The sequence below is a fragment of the Xiphias gladius genome, chromosome 17, assembly GCF_016859285.1.
Source record: "Xiphias gladius isolate SHS-SW01 ecotype Sanya breed wild chromosome 17, ASM1685928v1, whole genome shotgun sequence".
NCBI lineage: Eukaryota > Metazoa > Chordata > Actinopteri > Istiophoriformes > Xiphiidae > Xiphias > Xiphias gladius.
In genome coordinates, this window is record NC_053416.1 from 25,606,809 (window position 1) to 25,634,502 (window position 27,694).

Consider the following 27,694-nt stretch of genomic DNA (forward strand, 5'->3'; position numbering starts at 1 on the left):
TTAAATATGTCAGTTAGGTCTGTGAAAAACTGCGATAGTCATTTTTCGTTATTTGACATTCTTATATTCTACAGACAATACTTATAGACAAAAATGAATAGAAAAAAAATAATTAGCAGATTAATCCATGATGACGTCGCAATACTACTAGATTAAATTTTAGCGATACTGCTCTGTTTGGACTTTCCTCTAAAACGAATGTTGTGTTTTGCAATACAGTATGCCCAAATAAAATAATATGTAACATCAAATCGATTGTCTCAAGTGACATCTAATGCTTTGAGGCGTCAAAAACAAAAATCATATAATGAAAAAAGTTGATATGTTAGAATATATAGTTGAAATAGACTTTGTCCATATCTTTACGACAGTAGATGCTCTCTGCTTCAACCCAGGCCTGTAAATGGACACAAGTGCAAACATGAAAGACGCATAGACAAATCTTTAAATGTGATGCATTCTTCCTCTCAGTTACAAGTGGGCCAGTTTTGGCTGCCCAATGACAGGAATACACCAAACATAGAGGGGATGGACGGTGTTTCCATAGTAACAGACCTCATGCGAAAAGGTCACTGTCAGAGGTTTTCCTCAGAAAAAGGCAGAAGGATTATGGGGGGGGGAGTCAGACAAGAACAAACAAAACAAAAAAAGCTGTTTTATTATCCATTTTTATACATTCCTCTTTCCCCCCAATGAATATTCTCACAATGATAAAAAATGTAGGATTTAAATAGCACAATTACATGGCTGCAAATGGTGAGAGCCCCCTCTCTTTTTTATTATTATTTCTTTATTCTCTTTTGAAGTCGGGAATTGAAAAGGAAGAGTGGTCGACAGCCTGCGAGATGCCTGAGCTTTGTGTTTCAGTGCAGATATGCTGCCTGCCTGCCCCCTCAATCACTGGCAGCTCCTTTCTCTCTCCCCTCCCTCTCAAGCCATTTTAATTAAGTCAGTCTCACTGGCATGGTAGGCAAAGATAATTGCAGAGGGTTTTTGGATGCCATTTACTCTAAATGATGCCTGTTTCTTCCCATTCTCTTGCCTTTTCTACACTCCCACAGCTTCTCCCGCAACCCCTCCCTTCCCGCTCCTCATCTCCTGGCAAAGAGTTACCTATCTTCCCTTTCCTTCCCTTTTTCTCCTCTTCCATCTTATATTCAAACGTGAAATATGGATTAACCTCTTCTGTGTGGCTGAGGGGACAATTTCCTGTGAATTGCAAATTTTGGCCAACACCGCAATTTATTTGAAATGGCAAATCAGGCAAAGCAATTTGCCGGAAATGAGGAGATTCTTTGAAAAAGTTCTTGTTTTCTCATCGCATGGGGAGCATCTGCTGAAAAAAAATCTTACAGAAATGTCTGGCTTTAATGAAAAAGTACAGTTCTGAGACACAAGATGGGCTTTGATTTGTGTCTTTATTTCTGTGAATGAGGTGTCAAGGAGTTCTTTGAATAGCTTTAGTCATTGAGGAAATTGCATGTTGTCAATGAAGTTCAGAGTTGTATTCATTTTCCCACATTAGTACCATATTTCAGGAGTTGTTACTTACATTAAAACCAAGTCAGTTTATGTTCATTGATTACAAACTTCTATTATGATGCACTTCAACACGCTAGGTCTAAATTCACTTGTAATATACGGGGCAACACTGCAGGAAAGTACAGCACATAAAGTGTATCAAGTACTCAATGCACGTGCAGTTTCGTAGGCCAAACTACACACAGAGAAAGGTGGAAGTACATGTGTCCGCACTGATCCATGCTAGCAGCACCACCAGTGTTTCAGTGGTCCACGCTCTATGTCAACCGTGTGGGATTTGTCAATGTGTGTGAGTGTTAAGTGTGCATGTGGGGCTCCCTCTATCAATCAGGTAGGGCTGGGCCCTGCTGCTGAAGGGGGCTACAGTGGGCCACCCATCCAGTCAGGCGCTCTGGGGAGATCCGATGTCCTTAGTGCTTTAATGCGCTCCAGATGTCCCTTCAGCTGAGAGAGAGAGGGGGGAACAGAGAGGGAGATTGTGAAGCTGGGGCACCTTAAAGCAGACCTCAGTCTGGCTCATGGAGTATATTTCTGGTTTGTCAGTTGTTTTCCTCAGAGGGTTGTTGTTGATGCACCTGCAGTTTTGTGTATGTGTTAGCTGAAGAGACTTATTTCACAATTTAAAACATGACAAATAGCATTCGTTTTTCTCTCTTGAATAAGTGTGTATACTGTCTTTGTGTATTTCTTGCAGTCTGTAGTGGCAGAGGCAACTATACTAAATAAATGTTTTTTGAGCAGTAAACTTCCATATATTTCTTGTATCAAATAGAATAAATATAATAGTTGTCAATTTCACAAAGTTAAAGACATACATGGATGTGTTGATAGAGGAATTGAATTCAAGAAAATCAGGCTCAATGCACCACCCAATGGATGAAACAAGTAGAAGCCATTCATTTGAAAATGCTTCTGTGCACGAGAACGATTGACTTGTCATTAGAGAGAAAAATAAAAATAGAAAAATGATAGCCGCGGTATTGACCTTTTTTCTGCTTCCTAGTTTTGACCATTTTTTCTTTTGTTCCATTTCCGGTTCTGTTGCTATTGACAGCTATAACATAATCACGTCAGAATTCTTTATCTTTATATAACATATATTTCTCAAAGCTAGGAACACACATCCACATTTAAGAGGAGCTATCTACCTACCTAGCTCAGGTAGCATACTGTGTGTTGCCGCAGTAAATTAGCATTATGTTTCTGTGGTGAAAGATTGCATATAGTGTAAAACTGGTCAGATATTTATTAAAATGTCAATATGCACAATGCCCACATCCCCACTTTCAATATTGGCAGGAAGTTCAAAGACAAAATAACAGAGTCAAAGCACTTCGTTGTTGGGGAAATGTATAATGCTTCTATATTTTGCAAGATCACAACCTGCTCTCGTCTTCAAATGTCACACTGAGAGGGCTCAGATTTGGAGCAGCAGAGTTACTATTTTAATAAATGATGCTTAGCAATCATTATTTTTTCAGTTTTGAGTGGCTTTTGCACTGTTACTTGTCAGAGCTGCGGTAACAGAGCTTTCGCGACCACTGTCGCACATGAACAAGAGATGTATTTTTCTTCTGTGGCAGTAAACACCACACATGGGCCTGTTGATAACTGTGCTATATTCAGCTTCAATAGCTATCAGAACTTGACTAGCACTAACAGCAGGGCTACGACTATGTATTTGCACTTCCCCGCAAACACAGGCAGAGCCTCTCGTACGAGAGATGCTAGCTGAGCTAAAACACAGGTACCCACACAGTAACCGTCTCAAAGGAGCATAAACATGCTTCTGGTGACTCTCTGTCTTAGCTCCACCAACCTTCCATCTTTCCAGCAGAGAAACTCAGAAGTTCAACAGTAAGCCCCACACTGTCAAACACTGCATAGCCTCAAAGCTATGGCTCACAGCTCTGTTGCATTTTTTAAATTAACTGGAAAAGAAGGTCCTTGCAGAATTTGAGGCTGGACTTACTCTTTAAACCCATGTTCTCGTGTTTGCTTGACATGTCCTTCAACTGCTGCCACCCTTACTTTCTTTTCTCTTTTGATAGTATCTTCTTCACTTCTCGCATGACTTCCAGTTTCTCCATTTCCCTCTCGACTTTTCCCATGTCCTCCCTCCTCCCAGTCTGCAAACATCTCTTTCTCTGCCTGTACTCCTCCCGTCCCGTTTCTTTCGCACTTTCTCTTTTATTTTGAGCTCTCTACCCACCCACCCCTTGCTTCACAGTGTGCATTTCCTTCTCCCTCTCACTTCTGCTTGTGTCTCTATACCTTTGCTGTCACCTCACTGTCAGTCCTCCCCTGCCACGCATGCTCCATGCCTGTCCCTATGGTTTTTCAGAGGAAATTTAATATGGGTTTGTTTGGTGTTTCGAAGAATTCCATTCAGCTGCCGGCTGTCTTTGCCCCCTGACACTAAGATAAACAGAGGCCGTCCAGCCAAGAGCAGCAAACACCACTGAAGTTGGCCTCACTATATGGTCCTCGCATTTCAGACGACTCCAACTCCACTCAATTTTTTGTTTGTTCCTTTCTGCCTGAGTTCTTTTCTAAATAGCTTCAGTTTTGGATCTAGTGTACCTTCATGTCTAATGTGACAGCTTTTGTCTGTAAAAGCTGTCTGATGGCAGCCATACAGTATCAAGCAGTTTATAGATTGTACCTATTTGGTTACATTTAAGAAGCATTTGACAGCTTCTTATGTCCCCTGCCAGGGATGTAAAGAAATATGAATATATTATTTGTATATGCGGAGATAATGAGCTCTGAACAAGTACAAACAACATTCAAATTTTTTCAGTACTGTGCAAAAGTCTATTTGGGGGTTTCACAAAAACATTTGTTGTAGAATGTTATTTTATATATTCTGCATTAGTGGGTTGATAGGAAATACCATATTTTAGATTTCTAAACATTTGTTTTGTAAATAGTAAAATATTTCAGTGAGATATTTGTATGATGTTAAAGAAAGCAACAAAGTAACAGACTATTTTCCAGATAAAAAAGACATTTGTAGGCATATAGCCTATTATGTATAGTCCAGTAAAAGCAGGTGCTAATGAACAACACCATATTTAGGCTGTACTAAAATCATTAACTAAAATAGAAAAAGCTGTGTAGGGGAAATAAAACTGGGAGAGGGACAGCCAGACTAAAAAGGTGACGTTAATGAAGAAGTGACAGTTTCATCTGAAATCTTACACCATGGCAAGAGTGGGCATAGCAACAATACACAAGCTGCTCATCCTGCTGGTGCAGTGATATATAGTATCACAGTAGCTGGCAGAATTTCACAGCAGACGGGTATTTCCAGATGTGCTGTCCAAGCTCTTCTGCAAAAGCACAAAGAAATGGGCAAGGTTGAGGACCAGAAACATGGTGCTCAGAAAAAGAAGCAGTGCAGGAGATGAAAGACACATAAAGCTGGCTTCCCTTTGAAGTTGGAAAATGTCCAGCAGCGGAATCAGCGCAGAAATGGCAGAAACCAGTGGTACCCAGGTAGTCTGGTCAGAATTGGTCTTTATGGGAGACTCGCAGCCAAAAAGCCATTCCTTCGATGTGGGAACAAAGCCAAATGACTCACTTATCCGGAGAAAAACGAGCTGGGGATCAGAAAAGTAGCAGCAGGTGCTCTGTACTGATGAGTTAAAATTTGAAATATTTGGTTGTAACAGAATTCAGTTTTTTCTCAGAGGGGCTGGATAGCAAAGATGAGTGTCTGAAGGCAACATTGAAGCATGGTTGAGTTTCCTTGCAGGTTCCTTGGCAGAATCCGTGGTCTCCTTAATAATGAGAAGTATCCATCATGCAGTCCCACCAGGGGGACAAATGATCAGTCTCAAATTCATTCTGCAGCAGGACAACGGGCCCAAACATTCAGCCAGAGTCATAAAGAACTATCTTCAGAGACAAGAAGAACAAGGAGTCCTGCAACAGAGACCTGGTCTCAACATCATGGAGTCAGTCTGGGATGACATGAAGAGACAGAAGACACTGAGACAGCCTAAAGCCACAGAAGAACTGGGGCAAGTTAGATATTGGAACAAGAAATAGGAACAACCTACCTGCCAAGAAATTGAGAAACTATGTGCAGGTGTACCGAGGAGAACTGGTGCTGTTTTAAAAGCACCCTCACCCTCACTGTACAGCATTTTCACAAGTCCCTAAAACTTTGGCACAGCACTGTATACTATATATTTTTCCCCCACTATCCTACCAGATTGACACAATTTGCAAGAAATGTCTCACCTCTTCTTCTCACAGTCATAGCTCAGTCAGTCAAATTGAAGTACATACTCCTTCAATCAATGGAACCCACTCTTTACACTGGGGGCAGGATATCCTAGATAACAGAAAGAAGATTCTCCTCATAACTTCAGATTTTATCTCATAATCATCAGATTCAGACTTTTTCTTCAGTATCAGAGTGATCCATCTGATTGTTGTCTGCACAACATGAACAGAAACTGCTGGGAGCCAAAGCAGCAGGACTTTCAATGCTGCATATTTGACGCATTTTTCAAAAAATAGGCTATTGACTTAAAACATAGAGGTGTAGATTATTTTAAGATAAAAATTCAGACATTCAGCGAGGTTCATCCTCAACATCAGATTTGATGTGCAGAATAAATCTTGACTGATGTTGCATAGCTGTCTAAATTGCACAACGTCCCAGGCGGCACCTCGTGCAATCTAGATGGAAACTGATGAGCTGAAGCGTCAAAAAAATGCGTGCAAAATGAGAGCTTTTCAGATATTTTTTTTCTTTTATAAAAACAGACATTTCGAAGCAATTTTTTTTTTTTGGACCTCCTCCCATTGCATACACAAACTTGTTTTTTGTGATCAAATGAACTATTATTGCCCATATACGGTGAATAGCTTCTCATTTTTCTCATTTTTTACCATAAACACTTCAGACCAACTGTACATTCATCTGGCTGTCCTCTCATTATATACACAACCTCCAGTTTTTGTTTTGTTTTTTTAAATAATGCAGTATGAGCTATATTGTATTGATTTTCATCTTTTTCATTTTCACTATTAATTTCCGACTTAGCCATTAACAGTCACACAGTATTTCTTTATACTCAGTTGAGATATATTAAGCTGATAAATGAATAAATAGATAAATATTTAGGTATGTATTTTATTATATTATATATATTATATTTTGTTGCAGCATAACGTATGCATATACACACGAAGATTAAATAATTTAGATATATAGTATCATTTAACAAGGAAAATGATATGAAGAAATTTAGATAATTTCTAAAAACCTAAAGTGTAGGCATTCTCCATTTCCAGTATAAATCCAAATTCAGATATTTTTATGACATAAGCACATACAGATAGAGATAGCTTAGTGTCAAACCCATAGTACCTACACCCTAAACAGCATATCTCAGTTAACTGCATTGACAGCTTTTGTGACATCTAAACAACATTAGACACCTTGAGTATGCAAAGAGCAGAATCTTAGTTTTTATGATACAAATACACTACTACATATACTACTTGCTTTGCTGCAAGTAACATATCTGTACTTTGATCAAAGGAATTTGCCAGTTATATCCTCTTAACTCCCCAATTTGCATGCTCAAAGAGTCTGACCTGTCATTACCCTAGCTGGGCTACTCAGTGCACACTTGTCGTACATGCAAGTCTGCTCACTCATCCTTCGGTTCTGTCTGGCCTGCAGCAGCTCTTTTTAAACAGACTCCTGCCTGTCTGTCTGCCTTGTCCCGCCAAGACAAACTCACCAAGAATCCTCCCCGACCAGAGCTCTGCTAACACTCTGGTGGCTAACACTACAGACATACACAAACATGCACAAACACACACACACAGAGAGAGAGAGAGAGAGAGAGAGAGAGAGAGAGAGAGAGAGCCACCAACCTGCTAATCCCCTTCTCATTTATCCCCCACCACTCTCCTCAAATATTCCCTTCTGCTGATCTCATTCTGTGTGTGTGTGTGTGTGTGTGTGTGTGTGTGTGTGTGTGTGTGTGTGTGTGTGTGTGTGTGTGTGTGTGTGTGTGTGCGTGTGTTTGTGTTTGCATGTGTGTGTGTGTGTGTGTGTGTGTGTGTGTGTGTGTGTTTGTGTGTGTGTGTTTGTGTGTGTGTGTTTGTGTGTATGTGAGTGTCTGCGTGTGCTTGTGTGGGCTTGTTTTCCTATATGTGCGGGCTCCGAAAACTGGGAACCCACTTGTGGGGTCAGACAGTTTAATGGTGACCAAAGTAATAGACCCGACGAGTTTAAATGGGTTTTAAGGGTTAAGACGTGGTTTTAGGGTTCAGGTTAGAATCGGGTTTAGGTTAAGGTTAGGGTTTGTGTTAGGTATTCAGTTGTGATAGTTAAGGTCAGTGTAAGGGGCAAGGGAATGCATTATGTCAATGATGGGTCCCCATGAATATAATAAAACAAAGGTGTGTGTGTGTGTGTGTGTGTGCGCGTGTGTGTGTACTTGAGGTTGTGTTGGGTCACTTTCAGTCTGCTAGAACATTTCTAATTTTCAACATATGCACACCTTCACAGGAGTTCACGAGAATTCAACCACAAATATCAGCCGAGCAGCTGGGGGGATGTTGCTGTAACACTGTTCTGGATTTTCTCACCAGCTTTTACTGGACTATACATAATTGCAAACATGTTCAACTATCTGTTTAAAAGGCAGATCCAAGACAAACAGAAAACATTATTACCCTGGGGGGCATTTTCTGACTTAAATTTCCAAAATTAAGATTGCAGCCAATTTTAGTGGATGAAAATCAGTGACATCCCACAGGAGTATGTGGATTTAAACTGATCCCCTGACTTCTAGGTTTAGCATGCTGCAGCATCTATGGAGATGGAAAGTAGATAACCAGTCATCTTGAGTCACAGTGTTACAGTAAACTCATGCTATTTAGACTATAAAAAACTTAAATTTTTAATCTCTTAATATTATCTGGAGCTTCTGTCTCTGAGACCACATATTATTTTTCATGCTATGCATTAGCTGTATTGTCATAGTAACATACTATTAATACAGAAAATGCAGGCCTATTTATGATTTGGATATATAGATCATATCAACAAGTTACATGGGTGATTTTCTGGGATATTGGATTGGATTGCTTGCATGATACAGTTAGCATGCATATAAACAAAAATGCTAAACTTAAAGTACCAAAAGCCAGCATCTTCACAAGGTTATGGTAGACATTGCCAAATTAGTTCAAATTAGTACAATGATACACGTTAGTTGAAGTTGAGTAAACTCTGACAGAGAAACAGCATCTTAGTAACAGCATATATGTTTTGAGTTAAATTTGAATTATATTTTTTACACAGAATAATGGGAAAATGTTTTCAGTGAACATATCTTGCAAGTTGCGAAATGTTGACACTGAACTTATTAGCAAAACAGTTCACTGACAATACAATATCCATTTTTAGCAGCTTAAATATGATTAATATTATGGTTATCTTTATGCACTCACGGTATGTGGTTGACATTAGGAAAAGTTAGTGGTCTTTGTTAAGTGTTAAACCAAAATCTTTTCCTAACCTCAATCGAGGTGCCTAAATGTACACATGCACACACACGCCTCCCTATAACTTGTGTGTGGTACAAAAAAGCTTAAAGAAACATTGCCACGGAAAATGATCCAGGTAGTGATTACATTTCCGTGCAAAAGGTATTGGGGAGATAAATGAGTCGTATATAAAGACAATTCCTAGGAGACAGGGTTGGACATCGGGCTGAGCCTGATGAACTGAATCTGAAACACCATAGCATAAACCCTGTGGCCTCACCTCACTTTACAATCTGTACTAAATAATAGTAAGGATAGAGGATCAGGTATGTAATGAGCAGCCAACACTTTTGTGGTTTTCCTGTGGATACAGAAGAAAAAATATACTGGTGTTATTATTTAATTAGCTTTAGCATGTACAGTTTGACAGTGTTAGGGGAAATTTACAGGAAAGTGCCTAAAGGTGTCGAAAGAAGCTAGACACCGTTCAGTGTGCACGCACTGAAATCTAATACAACACGATGACAAACTACAGCCCCAAATGACCTTAGAGTTGTATTAACACCTCACTGACACATTGTTGGAAAAGTGTATAGTTCAGGTTTATTTAATGCAGGACTGTTGTGTAGGATTGCATTAATATACAGGTCTTCATGTTTTAGTTTTCAAACCCTTCTGATTCCATCAGCTAACATTGAGGTGTATGTATTAGTGATTGGTATTTGCTTTGCAGACTACAGCAACTAGCTTAAGAAGCACCAGCTAATGATATGCTCACATTGTGCTCTGTTTGTATAACGCTCTGTGCTTTTTTTAAACCTACTGGTCATTGTCAGAATACTGCAGAATGACCAAATACACCACTTCACTTTATCTATTCAGTTCAGCAAGCTTTACTGGCATTAATACAGGGAAAAGTGTAATAATGTTACCTGTATCACTTAGTCAAGTCGCATGCGTCTGAGTTTGAGTCATCAACTAATCTTTTATTCTGTAATAAACCACCCTGCATGCTGGGTAATTCACTTGTCAGTCATATCGCCCACCAGTAGCTAAAGTTTTGCCAGAGTGACATGGATAACACTCACTCACTGTGATAAGGTAACCATTTAAAAAAAGAAACTTGCAGATGCAACGGCAGATAAGCTGCACAATGAATGTGCCAGCAAACATGACAGCAGAGGAAGAGGAGGACTGAAGTGGTGGTGGTGGTGGTGTTGGTGTGTGTGTGTGTGTGTGTGTGTGTCTGTGTGTCTGTGTGTGTGTGTGTGAGACCAAAGAGTGTAGGAAAGGGTTCAGCAGGGAAACTTGTGTAGATTGCATTTCCTCTCCATGAGCTTGGCCGTTCCAATTTCGCCAGAATTTTTCTATCTTCAGTATTCTGATGGTTATCAGCTTAGCAGTGGAAAGGCTCCTCCTTTGTGTGTGTGTGGACCGCAGGACACAGACACTCGGCCCTGCACCATCTTTCAACATTAAAAAGGCCTTAGCTGCTGTTCTTGATGGCTGAACACAGCTGAATGGATCACAAGGTACATGCAAGAGAACATGTGTAGATATACGTATTTCATACTAAAACCTCCATGAATGTCTTTGGTAGCAAAAACAGGATGACTTGAATGAAACATCAGTTCACTTCTCTTCTGTGTTCCCAGTCTTTGGACTTGTAACACTGTTAATCAAGAAATAATTAATGAAGCTGTACATCCCAAATGTGCTGATACATCGTCTAGATGAGGATGTGAAAGAGACCTGCCAGGTCATCTCATATGATTATCACACCTACCATTCACTCAAACCTTAAAGGCTAAGTCTGGCAATATCTATATTTTTTCTTACTGTTAAGAAATCTCATTGAAACAGCAAAGCAATAATGTGTTAGTCCATCTCTCAATACCTTGTGACTTCCCCCCCTTTCTGTGGCACTCAGCCCAAAGCACATTGGTTCTCACCGAAAAAACTGGTCATGAATATATGGTTTCAGTTTTAGCTCTGTTGGTTGGTTGGTCCACCACCTTGGTCCAGACTCTCTTGGATAGATTGAGGCGGTTGTAGTCTGCAGAGGATGAATCCTACTGACTATGTTGATCTCCTGACTTTTCTTGGTTTTGAGAAAGTGTCAAGACAACTATTGATTGGACTGCTGTGAAATTGGTTACAGATTTTCATGTTCTCTTCAGAATGAGCTGTAATAACTTTGGTGATCACTTTGGTGACTTTTCATTTAGTACCATTATCAGGTCAAAATTTTAATTTCTCCAATACTTTGGGTAATGACCAAATACCTGAAAAACTACCTGGCATTCCCATCAGCCTGCGCTGTGTTTAGTGCTAATTAACAAATGTTACTGTTAGTGCTAATTAACATTTTTATTAGCACTAACAAATGCTAAACTAAGATGGTGTACATGGACTGTCCTTCTTTAAATACAGCCCCGTATAAAATCCCCCCTCCGTGTAAGGAGGAGGTTGAGGTGGATGGATGGATCGACAAAACACATGACTTTCACGTAGGAGACTGTTGTTTATTTCCCAAGTGAAACCTTTAGTCAGCATTGTTTCTTTTATCCATCACCATTTCGCTACCTTAACCACTTGTTTATTATTGTAGTGTATTATTGACGAAGATGGTCCGCTAACCTTGAGGGAGTACTGATTTTTATTCAAACTACGATCCTCTCCTAAACCTAATCAAGTTGTATTACTTTTACCATGACAAAGGCCTGGAACACCTAGCACTGGTACACTTCCATGGGTCATATGTGAGGGTAGGGGCAAGCAGCCTATATGGTTGTTTAGGTTGTAGGACTTGTTGGCTAAATCTCAGTCTGTTAGCACTGTGACTGTGAGCATACTGATGTCAGCATCTAACTCAAAGCACTGTATAAAACTCAAAGCTGGATAAATACAGCCTCACAAAGCAGCTATTATGGCTGTAGACTCATATTCTTGTTAAAAAAGACTTAGTAATTCTCTAAAACAGCTGGGCACTGTAGTTTTTATTATACCTGAACAGGAGTAAACAGTGCATTTTTAGCCATAGATTAGGTGTGTTTTTGTGGCAGCAGGAAAGTGTGTGAGGGATTGATTAAAAATGAACAGTTCATTGTAATATTGGAACATGTTTCCCAGTGCAACAGTGATTTTTTACAATTTTTTAATAGTTTCAGGTCAAAAATTGAGCTCTACGGCACAAAGGAAGATACTAGACACTCAGTACCACAACAGTTATTAGTAGGATCAATTCACTTTTATTTTTGGTCTTGTCATTGGATTTATTATCAAGAAAGAGATATCTCAGGCCTATCATTTAATGAATATGGCTTGACATCCACATTCTACTGAACAAGATCGCCCTCCATGGTTTTCTGAGCCTTTTGCACCATACAGACTGTTGCAGTGCTATTTTTGTTGGTGAAGGGGAGTACACTGTTGGCACCCTCCACCCACCCCACCCACCCTCTTCCCAGGAGTGTGTGTTCATGTGCCTGTATGAGAGAGTGTGTGTGTTTGTTTTAGGAAATGATACAGAGCCAGTTTGTGTAAATTTATCCATGACAGAGGTTAAACAAAAATAAGTTCACTGAAGCAGGTCCAACAACCATTTGGTCACATGTTTGCCATGTGTGTGCCATATATGTAGCAGAGCATGTCCATGTTCTTCTTCTTATTTTTTTATGTAGAAGGATTGGGGAGTGTGCTGCAACCTACTGGGAGCAAACAAACCTCCATGCTGGAATATTTGAGCTATATTCAATGGGAAGCTGGCGTCACATTAATGAGTGCTCACTCTGATGTTTCGGCATTTTACTATAAAGTCAAGAAAGTCCGTATTTTATTATTGTGATAATCATGTCACACAGTAATCAATCTGAAACCTGAGTTGCAGTTGCGAGCATAGCATCACATTCATAAATATGCCTATATTTGATTTTTGGGTTGAAATTTGAATCCATCTAAACCACGAAGGCAGGAGGGGTCACTGAATGGTTTGATGAGTATGAAAATGATGTGAATCATATGCTGTGGCCTTAACAGTCACCAGATCTCAACCCAACTGAACACCTATGGGAGATTTTGGACTGATGTGTTAGACAGCGCACTCCACCACCATCATCAAAACACCAAATTAGGCAATATCTTTTGGAAGAATGGTTTTCCATCCCTTCAAGAGAGTTCCAGAGACTTGTAGAATAAATGCCAAGATGCATGGAAGCTGTTCTGGTGGCACATGGTTTGCCCAACACCTTACTAAGACACTTTATGTCGGTTTTTCCTTCAATTTGTCACCCTTCTGTATGGATCCTGTATATATACACCATTCAGACGGTAACTTGTTTTAATGTTGTGGCTGATCGGTGTAAACAGTCTCTCAGTGCTTTCCTTTACTTTTTCAGTATAGTAAAAGAAAAAAAGGTTAAAAATCAGTTACCTCTTGAAAAATTATTAAAAATGCTACAACAATTTACCTGAATATTCTTTTCATCTTGGTTTTACATGTTAAGCCTATTCAGGACAAAACAAAACAAAACAAAATAAAAGAAACCTCACCTCATTATAGCAAGGGCTTTTTGCTATGCTAATAAGGTTATTTGTTCCTGTCCTCTGGGAATTTCAAAAATTTTCCAGTGTACTACAATTTTACCACTATCCATTTTACTTGAGACTTTAATCTAATTTTTAAAAGCATGAAGAAGACAATCAAACTGGAATCTGTAATATCCAAACAAACATTTGCATAAATACAAAGGAAACAAGAATTGCAGTGAGCCTGGAGCACTGACGCCATTGTCAGCAGTTTACAAGATTCATCTCTTTCTTTCTAACTGTTATACCCAAGGGAAATCCTTGTGTCTTCATTATGGCTATGGGGAATATTTGAATATGTGAAGGACGTTCATTAAGAAGTTCTTTATGAAAGCATAAACTGGAAAGGTTATAAATTTAAATTCAAGCATAAAATGTCATTGGAAATTGATAAGGACGAGACAATGGAACCTTTAGAGTGAAGTCAGCCCAGTGAGTGAGAAGAGAAAAACACCAAAGGACTGAATGTTCTTCATCATGTCGACAGTGATGATGTAGCTCATTGGTTTTATTTAAAAAAATAAAAGTTTAAAAAAATGAAAGTAAAATTAACATGAAGTTTTTTCCTCCTGCTAAGCTGGTAAAGGGTGAAGTTGGCTTGTGAAGAAGCGCTCAGTTTTTCTTCTTAAATCTTATTTCAACAACCGAACATCTTGCCATGTATACCCCATTGCAATATTTGCAATAAGGTAATGCAGAGAGACTTCCAGAACACTGTAGAGATATGAAATCACATACAAACTTCTCTCCTTCCCCTGAGATCTTTCAAACAATGGCCTATATTAATCCAACGTGCCTCGCTACTTTCAGTGTGATCTTGCCTGACCTGGAGTTAACTATGTTCACAACAATGCGTAAAACATCCTTAACCAAGCTTCAAATCCATGTCATATCTGTCTTGTGGGCGCGGGTGAGTCCAATCAACAAGAGCAGATGAATAAATGATGCTAGCATGAATTGTAAGTGTGGTTTGGTGAGGAGCAGGGTATTGCGAGGCTGGGTGGAGGGAGGGCTGCTGGCTCAGGTTAATGAGGTGGTCTGGGAGTGAGGATTGGGTCCTGACTGCAGTATGTGGGGAGCTCTCTTTAGCCTGGGGGTTATTTGTAGCCCTAAGACCTCTGTTGAGACTATCTTTGCCTCTGGCTGTGAATGCGCTCATGCCTGTGAGTGTGTGTGTACAGATGTATGTGTGCATGTGTATAACGGCGAGACACAGTGTGTGTGTGATATTGCCCTCAGGATGACACTGGTTGAAGCTTTGCTATCTCCGTGTTTAGTGTTGGCATGTGTGCATTATTATACAGTACATGCCTGTGTTTGCATGCATGCTCATTCCCAAGTGTGTGTTGGGTGTTTGCGCTCTGATCTGTGTGTTTTCCGATTTCTGTGTTGAGTCCAACCACAAATGTGTAAACAGGGCCCCCCTCCGCTGCCTCGATCTCATTACCATTCTGCCCTTCCCTCCACCAGTTTACTCAACGCCATCAAGGCCTCGCCTCCTGGTGTTTGCATTGTAAATCAGACCTGACAATAAGGCGATGATTAGATCCTACTCATATTCAAAAACAGCTGATTTATTTATTCATCTCCCTCTCTTGTGGGGCATCAAGATGCATAATATCTGACCAAGGTGACATACCCACTTCCAAATGTTATTCATTGCATCTGCAGGTCAACCTCTTAACCAGCAAACTCAAACAGGACAGATTAAATGAGATATTGATGGGAGAATGTGCAAATGATGGTACATCCACAGAAAGCAGGTTTTCTACTTTATGCACGTACATGTGATATCAGATCAGGTATCAGAATGGGTTGAAGTGCTGCAATCTGTCATGGCTTGAACGGTTGGAGAGTAGATTTCAATATAGCTTTGATACACTGTCTCTGTTTCATGAATATGCTCAAGATACAGTCTTATTTATGGAACACTTCAGGATTCTGAGAAGCAGATCCAATCAATTACTAGTTAAGTCAGACAAGCCTTTGCACTGTTGTGGTTTTTAAGAAATTGGCATCATGGGGATTGTCTCAGAATTGCAGACTGGCCTTGTAAAATTATTTAATTATTTTTTTAAAGCAATTCTGGGGGTAATGAAAGCAAATGGACTGTCTCGTGATTTTGATTTGATTCGATTTTGAGAGACTACTAGTTTGTTGAAAACAGCATGGAGAATTAGAAATGCACTAAGAACAGCTTGGTTGGTAATCAATACTAAGTGAAGTACATAAACGTAATACGTAAATATAAACATGATTTATATTAAGGTCTAGTTGTTGGATCAGTGCTTTAATGAGAGTCAAGTTGAAATGATAATCCATAGGGTTTAAATGAGCTATCAGTTCTCTGTCCATGCATTACTGCAGCCTTTTATCAAAACATCCTTCCATACATATATATTGTACACACATCCTTACATACTGTAACAAAGACCATAACCCTAACCATAACTAGATAACAAAACCATAACTAGATCATATCAAAAAAATTAAACAAGGAAAAGACCTCAAAACTACCTACATAAAACACAAAAGCATGTTCCAAATCCCAATCATTCACTACACATTTTTGTGTGTTTTTTTATCGAGTATTTAACTACTTATGTGGCCAAATGGATGGCAATGTCAGTCTGTTTGTTTGGTCAGTCAGTTGGTCAGTAGAGCCACCATTTTTGTGCAGACTGAAAAATCTCAAACAACTGTTGGGATGATTGCAATGAAATTTGGTTCAGATATCTATGTTAACCACTGGATGAATCCTAATGACTACGGTGAACCTATGACACCACCTCCGACGCACTCTTTAACACCACCATGAGGTTGGCTTACGGTTGATTTGTGGTTTTGAGTAAACTGCCTCAATAACTACTGTATGGATTCCCATGAACGTTGTTTCAGACATTTAGGATCCCCTCAGGATGAATTTTAATCACTTTGGTGATCCCATAAAAGCGAAATCCACACATCTAGCATTACACCCCTATGATTTTGTCAGACTTGCAATGGATGGTTTAAATTAAGGCTCAAAATCCATGCAGCAGCACTAGAGATCTTCTTCCTTGTCAAAACTTAGTGCCTACATTACCCACAATGCAACTTGACAGTTTGGTTGGAGATTCGGGTGTGTTATGCTAATAGCAGCTAATAGTTTGTGAACACTCATCATAATACACTCCCTCCACTCCAATCATCACCTATCTTTGGTTTGGTAGGAAAGTGAGTTGAACTGTATTTGAGAGAGCTATAAAAATCAGAATATCAAAGTCTCAACAGCCTCAAACAGGCAACTAAAAAGCAGGGTTATTTTCAGTTTTTCATGTGAGGAATCAATCCATCACCTGTGCTCAAAAACTTGTGTGACTATGTTAGCACCGGCACCTCTGTTCAACACTTTACCCTAATTTTGCAGCCAGGGAAGTGTTGGTAATTGCACATAAGAGAAGAACACATCTTTATCTACCACAAGTCTGCTTTTCATGGTCTGGTGCCAAAACCCTGCCAGGTCACGATCTCGATTTCAAGACATGTGCTCCATGATGCTGTTTTCTGTGTTTAAATCCCAAGGAGGATCCGTTTTCTTTTTATCACCTTGGCTTGCAGCAGGAAGCATTCCCATTTCACATTTAATAGAAGTTCAACACTGTGCAATGAATTCACCTTCAAACCAAAGAAGACAAGGTTGAAGTCGAGAGGCCAGAGGCAGTGATCGCATTATTGGTAACCAGATATGGATTTTCATTTCAATGCTGGTGGTAAACGGAGTGAAACTGCAGCTATGCCACTGACTAATCTTACATCAATACAGCAAAGGCCCATTCTGTGCCTGAGAATTGCTGGAAAATTGAATGCTGAATAGAAGCATTTCTTACTGCACAGAATCCGTTGAAAGACTACAAGTGCCTCCAATCCAAATTCATAAAACCCTTTGATGTTTGTTGGAATAAATTTATGCCTACTTCTCATTTTCCATTTTATGCTTGCTTTTGAATTTTGATTGCAACTACAGGCACTTTTCAGTTGATATGCATTATGAACTCTGTAATAATTCAAAGGCCTTTGTTGAGGAACAAACATGTCATTTGTCCTCAAAATGAATTTTATGACTTATTGTGTAACTGTACACCTTTGGTGAGTTACAGAGTGGTTGTGGGATGGATATTGAATTTTTTCTGAAAGAGACTTGTACTTTTAATTTCATGAGGCAAGTTTTTTTTTGTGTTTAATTTCACAGCTGAAATTAAATGTCGTGTTTGTTCATGTTTTGGCAGTGTTCTTGTCTATTCTTGTATGTACATTCATGCTTCAGCAGCCATGGTATTGCATGTGTTTGTCCATGTTATGTGTTCCTGTGTGTTTATTTACGGATGTGGGATTGCCTGCTCAAATTTGGCGTTTGGTGGCTCATTCCTTCGAGGGATGGTGAAACTTGAGAGGCCGCCTAAAATACTGTGCAGTAATTGGAATTGCTTTATCTTCAGTCTCATCAATTAATGTGCAATTTTCCATTTAATCACTAACACGCTCGCTGCATTTGCAATTAAAATGAGGACTGATAACAGAGAAGATGCCTTTCAGCTGATACCAGTTGGAATGAGAACAGAAACCAGAGGACGCAATCAGTACACAAAATGACTTGCAGAGACATGCACATGGCACACACACAAATGTGAACGCACACAGTGCAAATAGTCATGCTCATATAATGCTGCACTGAATACATCCACACGCATGCATACACAGCACACACAGACACAGTATGTCATGATAAAACATGCAGCGCTAAAACCCCAAATTAGAACTCATCAATGAAACTAAACCAGCATTTAACATCAGAATGTTGGCAGCAGTGGCGGGTTCAGATGCCACTCACTTTTAGTTGGGGCTCAGCCAGTTGTCATGTCTCTGACTTTTCCAGTCAGAGATATTACCAGGGTCTGGGTCTCAGTGGGGGATGAGCTCACTGTCTGGGAACGTCTGTCATGTATTGTCCTGATTCTGAAGAAAGGGATGAGATGTTTGCATCACTTCCTGTCTGGCAGCAGGAACCTGAAAACTACCCAAAAAAAGTCTTTTTATTCCAGGAGCGTCGGGCCCAACAAACAGATGTGTGAGACTACAGGAGCAGCATACAACAGGGGTTTTATAGGATTTAAAGCAGAAGTGCTGCGTAATACTGCCGTGGAGTTCATTCTTAGCAGAATTAACCACACAATCACATTAATGTTCCTGTAATATTCCTTCTTAGTGAGTCTGTGGTATTAAGTTATACATTTATAGTTGGCTCAATTTATGTTATTGTATATTCTCGTTTTTGTATAATATCCCCTATGATATTCAGGAAATTGTTTTTCTAAAATCCTTGCATTGCTTCCTGTGAAACTTATTATATGATTGTGATAAATTCTTTTCATCAGGCCATAATCTCACAACTCACAGTCACATACTGCAAGTCCTTGTTTTAGTGGTCAGCCGGATTTATAGCACATTTTTATTTCCAGAGGCAGTAACTCTGAAGGGATGTTGCAACTGATGCAGAGATTTTGCTCTGAACTTTTCAGTTCCATTTCACTAGCTTATAATCAAGCATTTTCCTCCAGGTCAACACCATTCAGTCCAAGTGCACCAGCCCATTGTAATTGCTGCCTCTGTTTCATGACCACACAAAGTTTTATGTGGTATTATGAGAAATTTTTCCAAAAAGTCCAGTAGCTCGAGGTATCCAGTGAACATTTGGACTTTGAAGAAATATTCATTTAATGATCTACATCACTATTTAAAGCAACAAATTGAACTTTGTAGTGTTTGTATCAATCAGTTCAAGATCATGGCTTACATTTATTTTGGACATTGGTTAAAAACAGTAAAATTTGATAAATAAAATGTTTAATGAACCTTTAAAGAAAAGGTTTAGTCCAACCCCCCCCCCCCCCCCAACCCCCCGGTAAAATAGGTACTTTACAAGACATTTTCATGCAGTGTATACACATAGGTTATATGTAGCTTCAGGATGGAGCACCTGCTGTGCTTGCCTATAGTAAGTTGGGGCAATGGTAGGGGTCTATGTGTGTGTGTGTTTGTGTGTGTAACACAATTAGCTCCTTCAGTCAGGGTGGGAGCGATGGTTACAGCAGCATTCCACAGGGTAAAGCCCGGAGCCCTGTGGGGTTCCGGCCAATAGCAATAAGTACACCAACAAGAGCCCTAATTAGAACTCTTGATTGGCTTGGTAACAGTGCAAAAACAACACCAGCAGCCAACACATTGAGACGACCAAGGTGACTCCACCACAATACGTTGCTTTAAAGCCAGCTGTAATTAGTAAACAAGCATAGCTGTCTGTAATTGGTAAACAAGTCGTTGGGTTTGTTTGTAGTGTCATTATGAACCTGCTGGTATGTAAAATATTTCTGTAAAGGGCCCCATGATTGAGTTTGTATTGCTTTGTTTTCTTTCTGCTTGGTAGCATTGTGGATCACTCAGTATTAATACATCATCCCAGTATCTCTGTCAGCTCTATGCAATACATGCAGAGGGAGACTGAGGGGAGATAGAGCAAAAAAAATAAATTAGTAAACAGAAAAGGGGAAAAGAAGTGGGAGAGGGAAGAGAGTGAGATGCTGCGTGAGAATCCCATTTCCTATTATTTAATCATAGCAGCACCTGGTGGCTGCTGCTATAATAGAATATACAATCACTACTTTCACTGGATTCATGTTTTCTTTTTTTTTTCCTGCATTTCTTTTCTAGTCTCAATGTGAAGCTATCCCATGATGCAACATGTGTCCCCAGCACCTGCAGTGCCAATGATGGCCACCCAGAGTGTTCCTCCACCATCGTACCAGGAGAGCCAACAGGTCAGAAGTTTCGTCACAATTTACCTCAGTGCTTTTGGTACTATATGAAGGAATGTTAAAGACTCTGAAAATGGGGGTCTCAGCTTCTTACACTATTTACATCAAAGTTACCATTTGGGTTATTTCATCATTTTTATAGTAATATAACAGTGATACCAAAATAGATAAAAGTAAGCATTAACCCTTGCATTTTGATTCCTCACAGACACCAATTCTGTGTGTGTGTGTGTGTGTGTGTGTGTGTGTGTGTGTGTGTGTGTGTGTGTGTGTGTGTGTGTGTGTGTGTGTGTTCTCTACTATTGACAAAAAATAGACAGTAGGTCATCTGATATTACTGATATTTTGGGTCAACTAGACCCCAGAGAGGTCACACCCCCTGTTTGACCTCTTATTAACAAACTATCCTAAAACTCTTAATTGGCATTTGGGAGGGGTAGTGCTGTGTAAAAAGTTGTTTCAACACCAATCAGAGACATAGAGTACGTGAACATCCATTGTATTTACCCAGCTTTTGTAGCTGGGGTCCTTTAGATCTTAGACAGAAATAATGTGTCGTTTTCTGTAGTGGACTTCTGAAACATGTTCTCATTTCAAAATCATGTTTATAAGCATTCTGATAAAATCAGGGAAAAGTTTTAAATGTCAAGGTGATAAAGTGATGTTAAGTATGTTTTTAGAGCAAACAGAACACTAGGGTTATCTACAATAAAATTACAATAATGTCACTATGAAAAACATCAAAGTATGAGTTTCTGCGGGAATATTATGGGAATATTGTTGTAATATAAAATTATAGAGAGAACGTGATAGAAATATTACAAGAATGTTATAGTGATACCTTAAAAGAGACAAACATCATGAGGTATCATGAGTAATATTATTACCCATTATTAACTACTTTAACTACCACCACAAACATAATGAAAGTGTCTATAGAAATATTAAAATCATTTTGTCATGTGGTTGAATTGTATGTTATAATTAAGACATGGATGCAAGATAGAAACACACTGTATGTCAAAGTAAGTCTAAAAGGTCAAGCCCCAGCCTGCAGGGTTCAACACAACATGATGCCACCAACAGGTCACTGTAATTAATGTAGCCTAACTGTGGCTGGACACAAGCTTTGTCTAACACTCCAGACCATCCCATGGAAGTGAAGCAGAAAAGGTTCATCTGAACGCCCTACCCTCCTCCTTGTCCACAACACCTCTGTCTGCTTTCGCCCGGAGGATTAGTGCCAGGGGAGAGCTCCTGAGCTGCAGCCTGTGCGCTGTGCAAATGCAAATGAGAGCTAGTTAAGTGTGAAGAAGCTAATTTATTTTCCATTTGGTGCTGGGATTAAGACTTGAAGCTTCCTCCCACCCCACCCTGACTCAAAAACAGGAAGGAGGAATGGGGGTTGTTAGACTCATTTCGTCAGGGAGAACGAATGAAAGGGAGGAAAGTGGGGTAAAGGATAAGAAAGACAATGGGTCGTGTTTGTAAAGTATTTTGCTCTTCTGCCCGCCTCATGGCACAAATAACGCCAGAAGAAGTTTACAGATTCTCTAATTATTCCACGTTGAACAACCAGTGGTGTTGTGGTTCAGAGCAAAAGAATACAGGATGTATGGTACAACAGTAATCTAAGTACAAGTTGACCAGCTGTGAACATACTTATTGAAGTGTCACTGTTTTGTAGCTAAATACAAATTGAATATTTATCATTTAACAGGAATCAGTATCAGTAAACAGTATATATGACCTGAGCATGCCTTGTTCAATTACTGAATCTATCCTGTCTCATTCATTTTGCTTAACAGCTTCATTAGAAGGCTGCTGACCTGTCAAGCGGCAATTATTCATTCCAGCTTCATCCTCATATGTAGTTTGTCAGCATCAGATTCATGTTGCACCTTACTGCTTTTGAAAAGTGATTAAAAAATGACTTGGACCTTACAAGCAGCTGCATGCTCATGCTCATGAGATAACCCTGTGATCATGTGATCATATGAAGCTCATGCAAAAGCTAATTAAAAACAACTCAAGGATTGTTTGCGATTTTGGTCCAGTTGGTTTAGATAATTTAAAGTTACATATATACACTGAAACACATTGATTTATATTATTTCTTGAATTGATGTTCAATCTTGATTTGCTCAAACACCTGATTTGTTGAAATGTATTATGAATTTTGTTTTTAGCCCGGCTAGTGTCATGGCTGTAGGGATAACAATGTTGGTTGGTCCACCATTTTGGTCCAGACTGTAATGTCTCAGCAACTACTGAGATGTATTGCTATGAAATTTCGTGCAGATATTCATAGCGCCCAGATGCCCAACACTAATGAAATTTTTTGTGTTGGAGTAAATGTAACAGTAAATGTTAGCATGCTAACATGCTAAACTAAGATGGGGAGCATGGTAAACATTATACCTACTAAACTTAAACATGCTAGCACTGTCATTGTGAGCATGCTACCATGTTGGCATTTAGCTCAAAGCACACTGCACCTGCTTCAACTGAACAATGCGGGAAAATGAAATAATGATATTATAATGACTTAAAAATATTTAAATGTGAAGTTTTTTTTGTGATTATTTTTTGTGTCCACAGATGACGGGTACCACTCAGCAGAACACCAAGACCCCACAGGTCCATATCCCAGCAGCCACTGCAGCAGGGAATACCTCTGTCAGTGTGACCCTTGACCCTCAGGCTCAGCTCGAGTCTGACAAGAGGGCTGTTTACAGGTTGGTTCAATGTGCCATGAGACATTTATGTGTGATTATAAGGTCTATACGTCTATATTGGGTTAACGATGCACAAATCTGAACCCCAAAATAGTTGCATGATCATCCCAGTTAACCTAGAAAACTTACCACGGTCAACCTGCTGTGAAACACCATTTTGTTTATGCAACTGTTAATCACTTTGCCTCTTGGTAAATAAATGTTACTTTTTGGCCCATTATTTGTCAAGCTAGCGTTGGCAATATGCACTATTCTGCCCTTGAGTTTCCCCTCAGTTGTTCCTCCTTTGGAATAATCATTGCATTTTCTCTTTCGCCTCGTGCTGGCGTTAAGAAATTGTACTAAATTGACTTGATTTGCCAATGAAGGCAAAAAGCAGTAGGGCTGTTTTTAATGTGTTCTCTTAAACTACCCATGACATTAAAGCTTTTGAAAATTGTACTTGAAGGGTGCATCCTTCCATTTTCACTTTGTATCATTCTTAAACCAGAGAGCACCTTCAGTAAATGCTTTCACTCATCAAAGGCGAGCAGAAGCACCCTCGATTTTCTTTTTGAATTTAATAAATTGACTTTAAAATAAGCATTTGATATAGCAGCAATAGCCTGGCTGTTTCTCTGACTTCTGCACAGTGTATACTAACTCAGGGCTCTTGTCTGTCATTACTAGGGTGTGACAATAAACGAATAGATGACACACTGAAAATGAAAAACTTGACAAATGAAAAGCTTTAAAATGCTTTCCATTACTATAGGGGATTATAACCACCAATGTAGGGTAAAAAGACAGAAAATGATAAAATTATTAAAAATGAAATTTCATTGGGTAAACAGAGTTGTGTTGTGTACGGTTTTAGCATGACTCCAGACTTTAATTGTAAAACTTAATTCATTTCTCTTTCACGCCAACAGTCATTTTCAAAGGTAAGCATCATTCTTCAAGTCATAGAGACCTCATTTTGGAGTCAAACTACTAGTTTAGGAGACTTTAAACATCCCCATTTATCGAAGGGAATGCGTAAATTTTGAAATTATCCTCTGTCATTCCTAAAAATATTAGTACACTTTCTTTAAGTAGACTTTAAAATCAATTTGCAATAAGCTCTGAGTAAAAGAACTGTGAAATTTCTGTGACAACTTTTCACGCTGAACTATAGAGAATCTTTTCACCAGTTTTTCTTTTTGGTTTCCTTTATTTTTGGATGTTTACAGATCACCTTACTGACATTTATTCCAGATTTTATGCTTTTATTTACCATGTAGAAGCCCTCGAAGGCACCACCTTGTTAGGTGTAGAAAATAAGAACAGAAAAAATCACTACTAGGTGAAATCCAAAACACCAGTAAAAAAAAAACAACAACCCCCCCCCTCACCTCATTCCTCTTTGAGCTTATCACTAGAATATTGATGCACCCTTATAATGAGCTTGTATTATCTATTTATGAAGTAAATTATTCAAAATACAGACATTTTTAATCGCGCTGGGTGATCTCCTGGTGTAGGCAGCACACCAACAACTAACTAGATTTGTTGAGCCAAATAAGGCAGAAGCTGCCCTGCACTGTCTGGTGCAGCCTGTATAGTAACGATGACTCTGCAGACTGTGTTGGGCTGAATGTCCCGGCTCCTCAGGTCCCACCCGCAGGTATCCGCCACTGCTGTCTGAGGAGGTGCGAGCCCCCGCACTCAGGCCTGAGGCGAGCTTCTGTAAAGTCCTTAGCAGCTCCTCTGAGACACAAGGCTGCCTTTGATGTGAGCAGCCATGTTTGAAGCAGCTTGGTTTGGTGGTTGGGGGTGGGGTGGAAGAGCAGTCGAAATCAGTAAATCAGCCCCGCTTCCACTTCCACATGGGTTTTTTTGAACCTCCACTTTTCTCCGCTTCACTCCCTAAACCGCATAGAGGTGAGTAAAGAAGGAGCTCACCGTAACAACAAAACACAACAAGCCTGATGACATGACTTTAGCAAAGACATATATACCTTTTTATTTGTAAATGTATTTAAATATAGTCTCAGCTACCCAGCTCACTTGTTGTGTTCTAAAGAGAATACATTAATGTTAATAATGCTAATGTACTTTATTAGTTGCTTGGTTGGAGTGCCTCTATAAGAGCTATCTTTCCATTCTTCGGTGTGTTAATTAATGTAAAACAGTTTTTAACATGCACAGTAGAAGAGGAAAATAGGAAAAACAGCTCTGTCCAAAGTGGGAAAGAAAATGCCATCCAACACCTCTAAAGCTGACTAATTAACATGTATCTCATTTGCGTAACCGGTAGACAAACAGAAGTGTAAATAATTTATGGCAATATATATGTGTATCTATCTTTATATATATATATAACAGAAGTATAAGATATTATACTTAGAAGTATAAGTTATTATACTTCTGTTTTCACCTGACAACTAAAGATTTTCTTTCATTAAGTCGAGGAAGGTTTTAAGTTTTAAATATCTGTCTACTAAGCAATCCATTAAAGAGTATAAGGGTTTGTATCATTTAATTTTACAGGCAAATACAGCTGTATATTATCAGTGTCTTTATGTGACACAACAGGGGCACAAAGGTAGAGTAATAAGATGGAAACTTGAGTTACCTCCCAGTTAAATGGTGCTATGGAGAATATAGAGCCAGCCGAGTCGGTAAATGTGTGTGATGGCCAATTAAAATGTTGTGATCAACAGTGTCAGAGGCAGCACTGAGCTCAGGGAGCAAAAAGAGCTGAGGGTTCACCAGCATGTGCTGTTAAATATGAATATTTGTAGCTCTTAAGTGAAATCCTTGCTGTTCTGTATTCAGAGGAGGCAGAACAGATTAGAATTTTGGAATTATTTTTGTCCATGCAAGAAGCTAATGAATAAATACACCTTGTTACCTTGTTATAAACACAATTAAATTTGACTTCACAAGTCACTGTCTCCCACAGTGAGTCAAAATATGCAAAAAGACATAAATAGCACTCTTATTTTAAAAGAAGTCTGATATGCCAGTGTTCCTGCCTCTACACAGTGCTCATACGGGGGCTGTAGACTTTGAAAAGAGAAAAGTACAGAGAATCAGTATCTCTGCCATTTTTGTTTAATTATATTGCTCAGGAAGTGTGTGTGGGCTTTAATGTTTCTTTTGTCTAATTGCTAGAATGCCAACTTTATGAGGAGATGTGTGGTTTCCTCTCTCCCTCTCTCTGTCTCTTTGCGTACTTTGTTATTAGCAGCGGAGTAAATGTGTGATAGGGTAATTAGCCTAATGAGTTGTGGCATTTACTATAAAGATCCTTCTGGATTCACTGCATCTTATTAAAAATCCGGTAAGGGCTTTGTTTTTCAGGTTGCAGATGTAGTGTTCACAGCTGATGGAAGCTGATTCGGCTCAGAGATGGAAACATGCACTTAATTGAAAGACACAACATAATAGTCCTTTTTTTGTTTTTTAAACAGAAATGTCCTTTTGATGCTTAGAAACAACTCAGGTAGAAGAGCTGTGTTTACCAGCACATGCTGTTTTAAGGTCACACTTTTATGAGTTTGCTTACATTAATTACTCGCTTGCTTTACATGTGGAGGATTTAGAGAATCAGTTATAAACAGTAAGATTAGTGCGTTTTTTAGAAGTCCTCACCGGCAGTATTACATATCTTCTGTATATCTTCTGTATACAGTAACATGTTACATCAACATACATCAAACATATTAAACTCTACTTGGCCTAAGAAACAGTTGTTCATGTTATGTAACAGATTTTATTAGCATCAGAAAGTGGGAGAAAACAGGAATAAAATTGTATTTATTCTGTGTTTTGACAGTGGTGGGATCTTTTTAAAAAGATGACAGTGTTGCAGTGCAGAGCCCTGTATGATGCATATTATCATTCACTCCTCTCCATAGTGGGTCTCTGTTGAAAGCCTCCCTCATGCTGGTCAGCCTGGGTATTTTGCATTGAGACTGGATTTAAGGGTTTGTGTGTATTTGTGCGAAGGTTAACATGCTGTCATGCTAACAGCCACCAAACTACAAGAGATACAAGAATTTATTCCGCCTCGGGTGTGTTTATGCTTGTATATGCACTTGCTGTTAATGGCATAAAAGAAGGGAAAATTTGAAGACCTCTCATGCCGTACACAATGGGAGGGAGGGCTTTTAATTTGACACATCCAAGAACAGCATTGGCCACATTTGTGCTTGCCTGTTTGTTTGACTGCCTCTGTAATGCACCATAAAGTCTGTTTATCCTCACTGTAACAATGCATCAATGCATCCTCAGCCAGTGTGCTGTTCTTCCAGACTCTCACTGTTTTGCAGGCTTAAAACAGGCCTTGCCTCCACTATTTAGCAGGTCAGCGTGCGATGGTACTCAGTCGCTGCTGAATGCAAGAAACTGTGTCAAAGCTCAAGTGGTTTTATTGGCTGTTTCTCTCCAATACACATTTTTATGAGTTTTCTCATCGCTTGA

At 39.3% G+C, this 27,694-nt stretch overlaps 1 protein-coding gene across 2 annotated transcripts in view; it reads left to right on the forward strand.

Annotated features, from left to right (window-relative positions):
* The window catches only part of pknox2 (pbx/knotted 1 homeobox 2), a 101,629-nt gene that overhangs the window by 35,965 nt on the left and 37,970 nt on the right, over nucleotides 1–27,694 (forward strand). For both annotated transcript variants that reach the window (XM_040150009.1, XM_040150008.1), the window contains 2 exons: nucleotides 20,404–20,510; nucleotides 23,109–23,245. In XM_040150009.1, coding sequence (XP_040005943.1) covers nucleotides 20,424–20,510; nucleotides 23,109–23,245 — 224 coding nt within the window. In that variant the 5' untranslated portion in view covers nucleotides 20,404–20,423. The remainder of the gene's footprint in view (nucleotides 1–20,403; nucleotides 20,511–23,108; nucleotides 23,246–27,694) is intronic.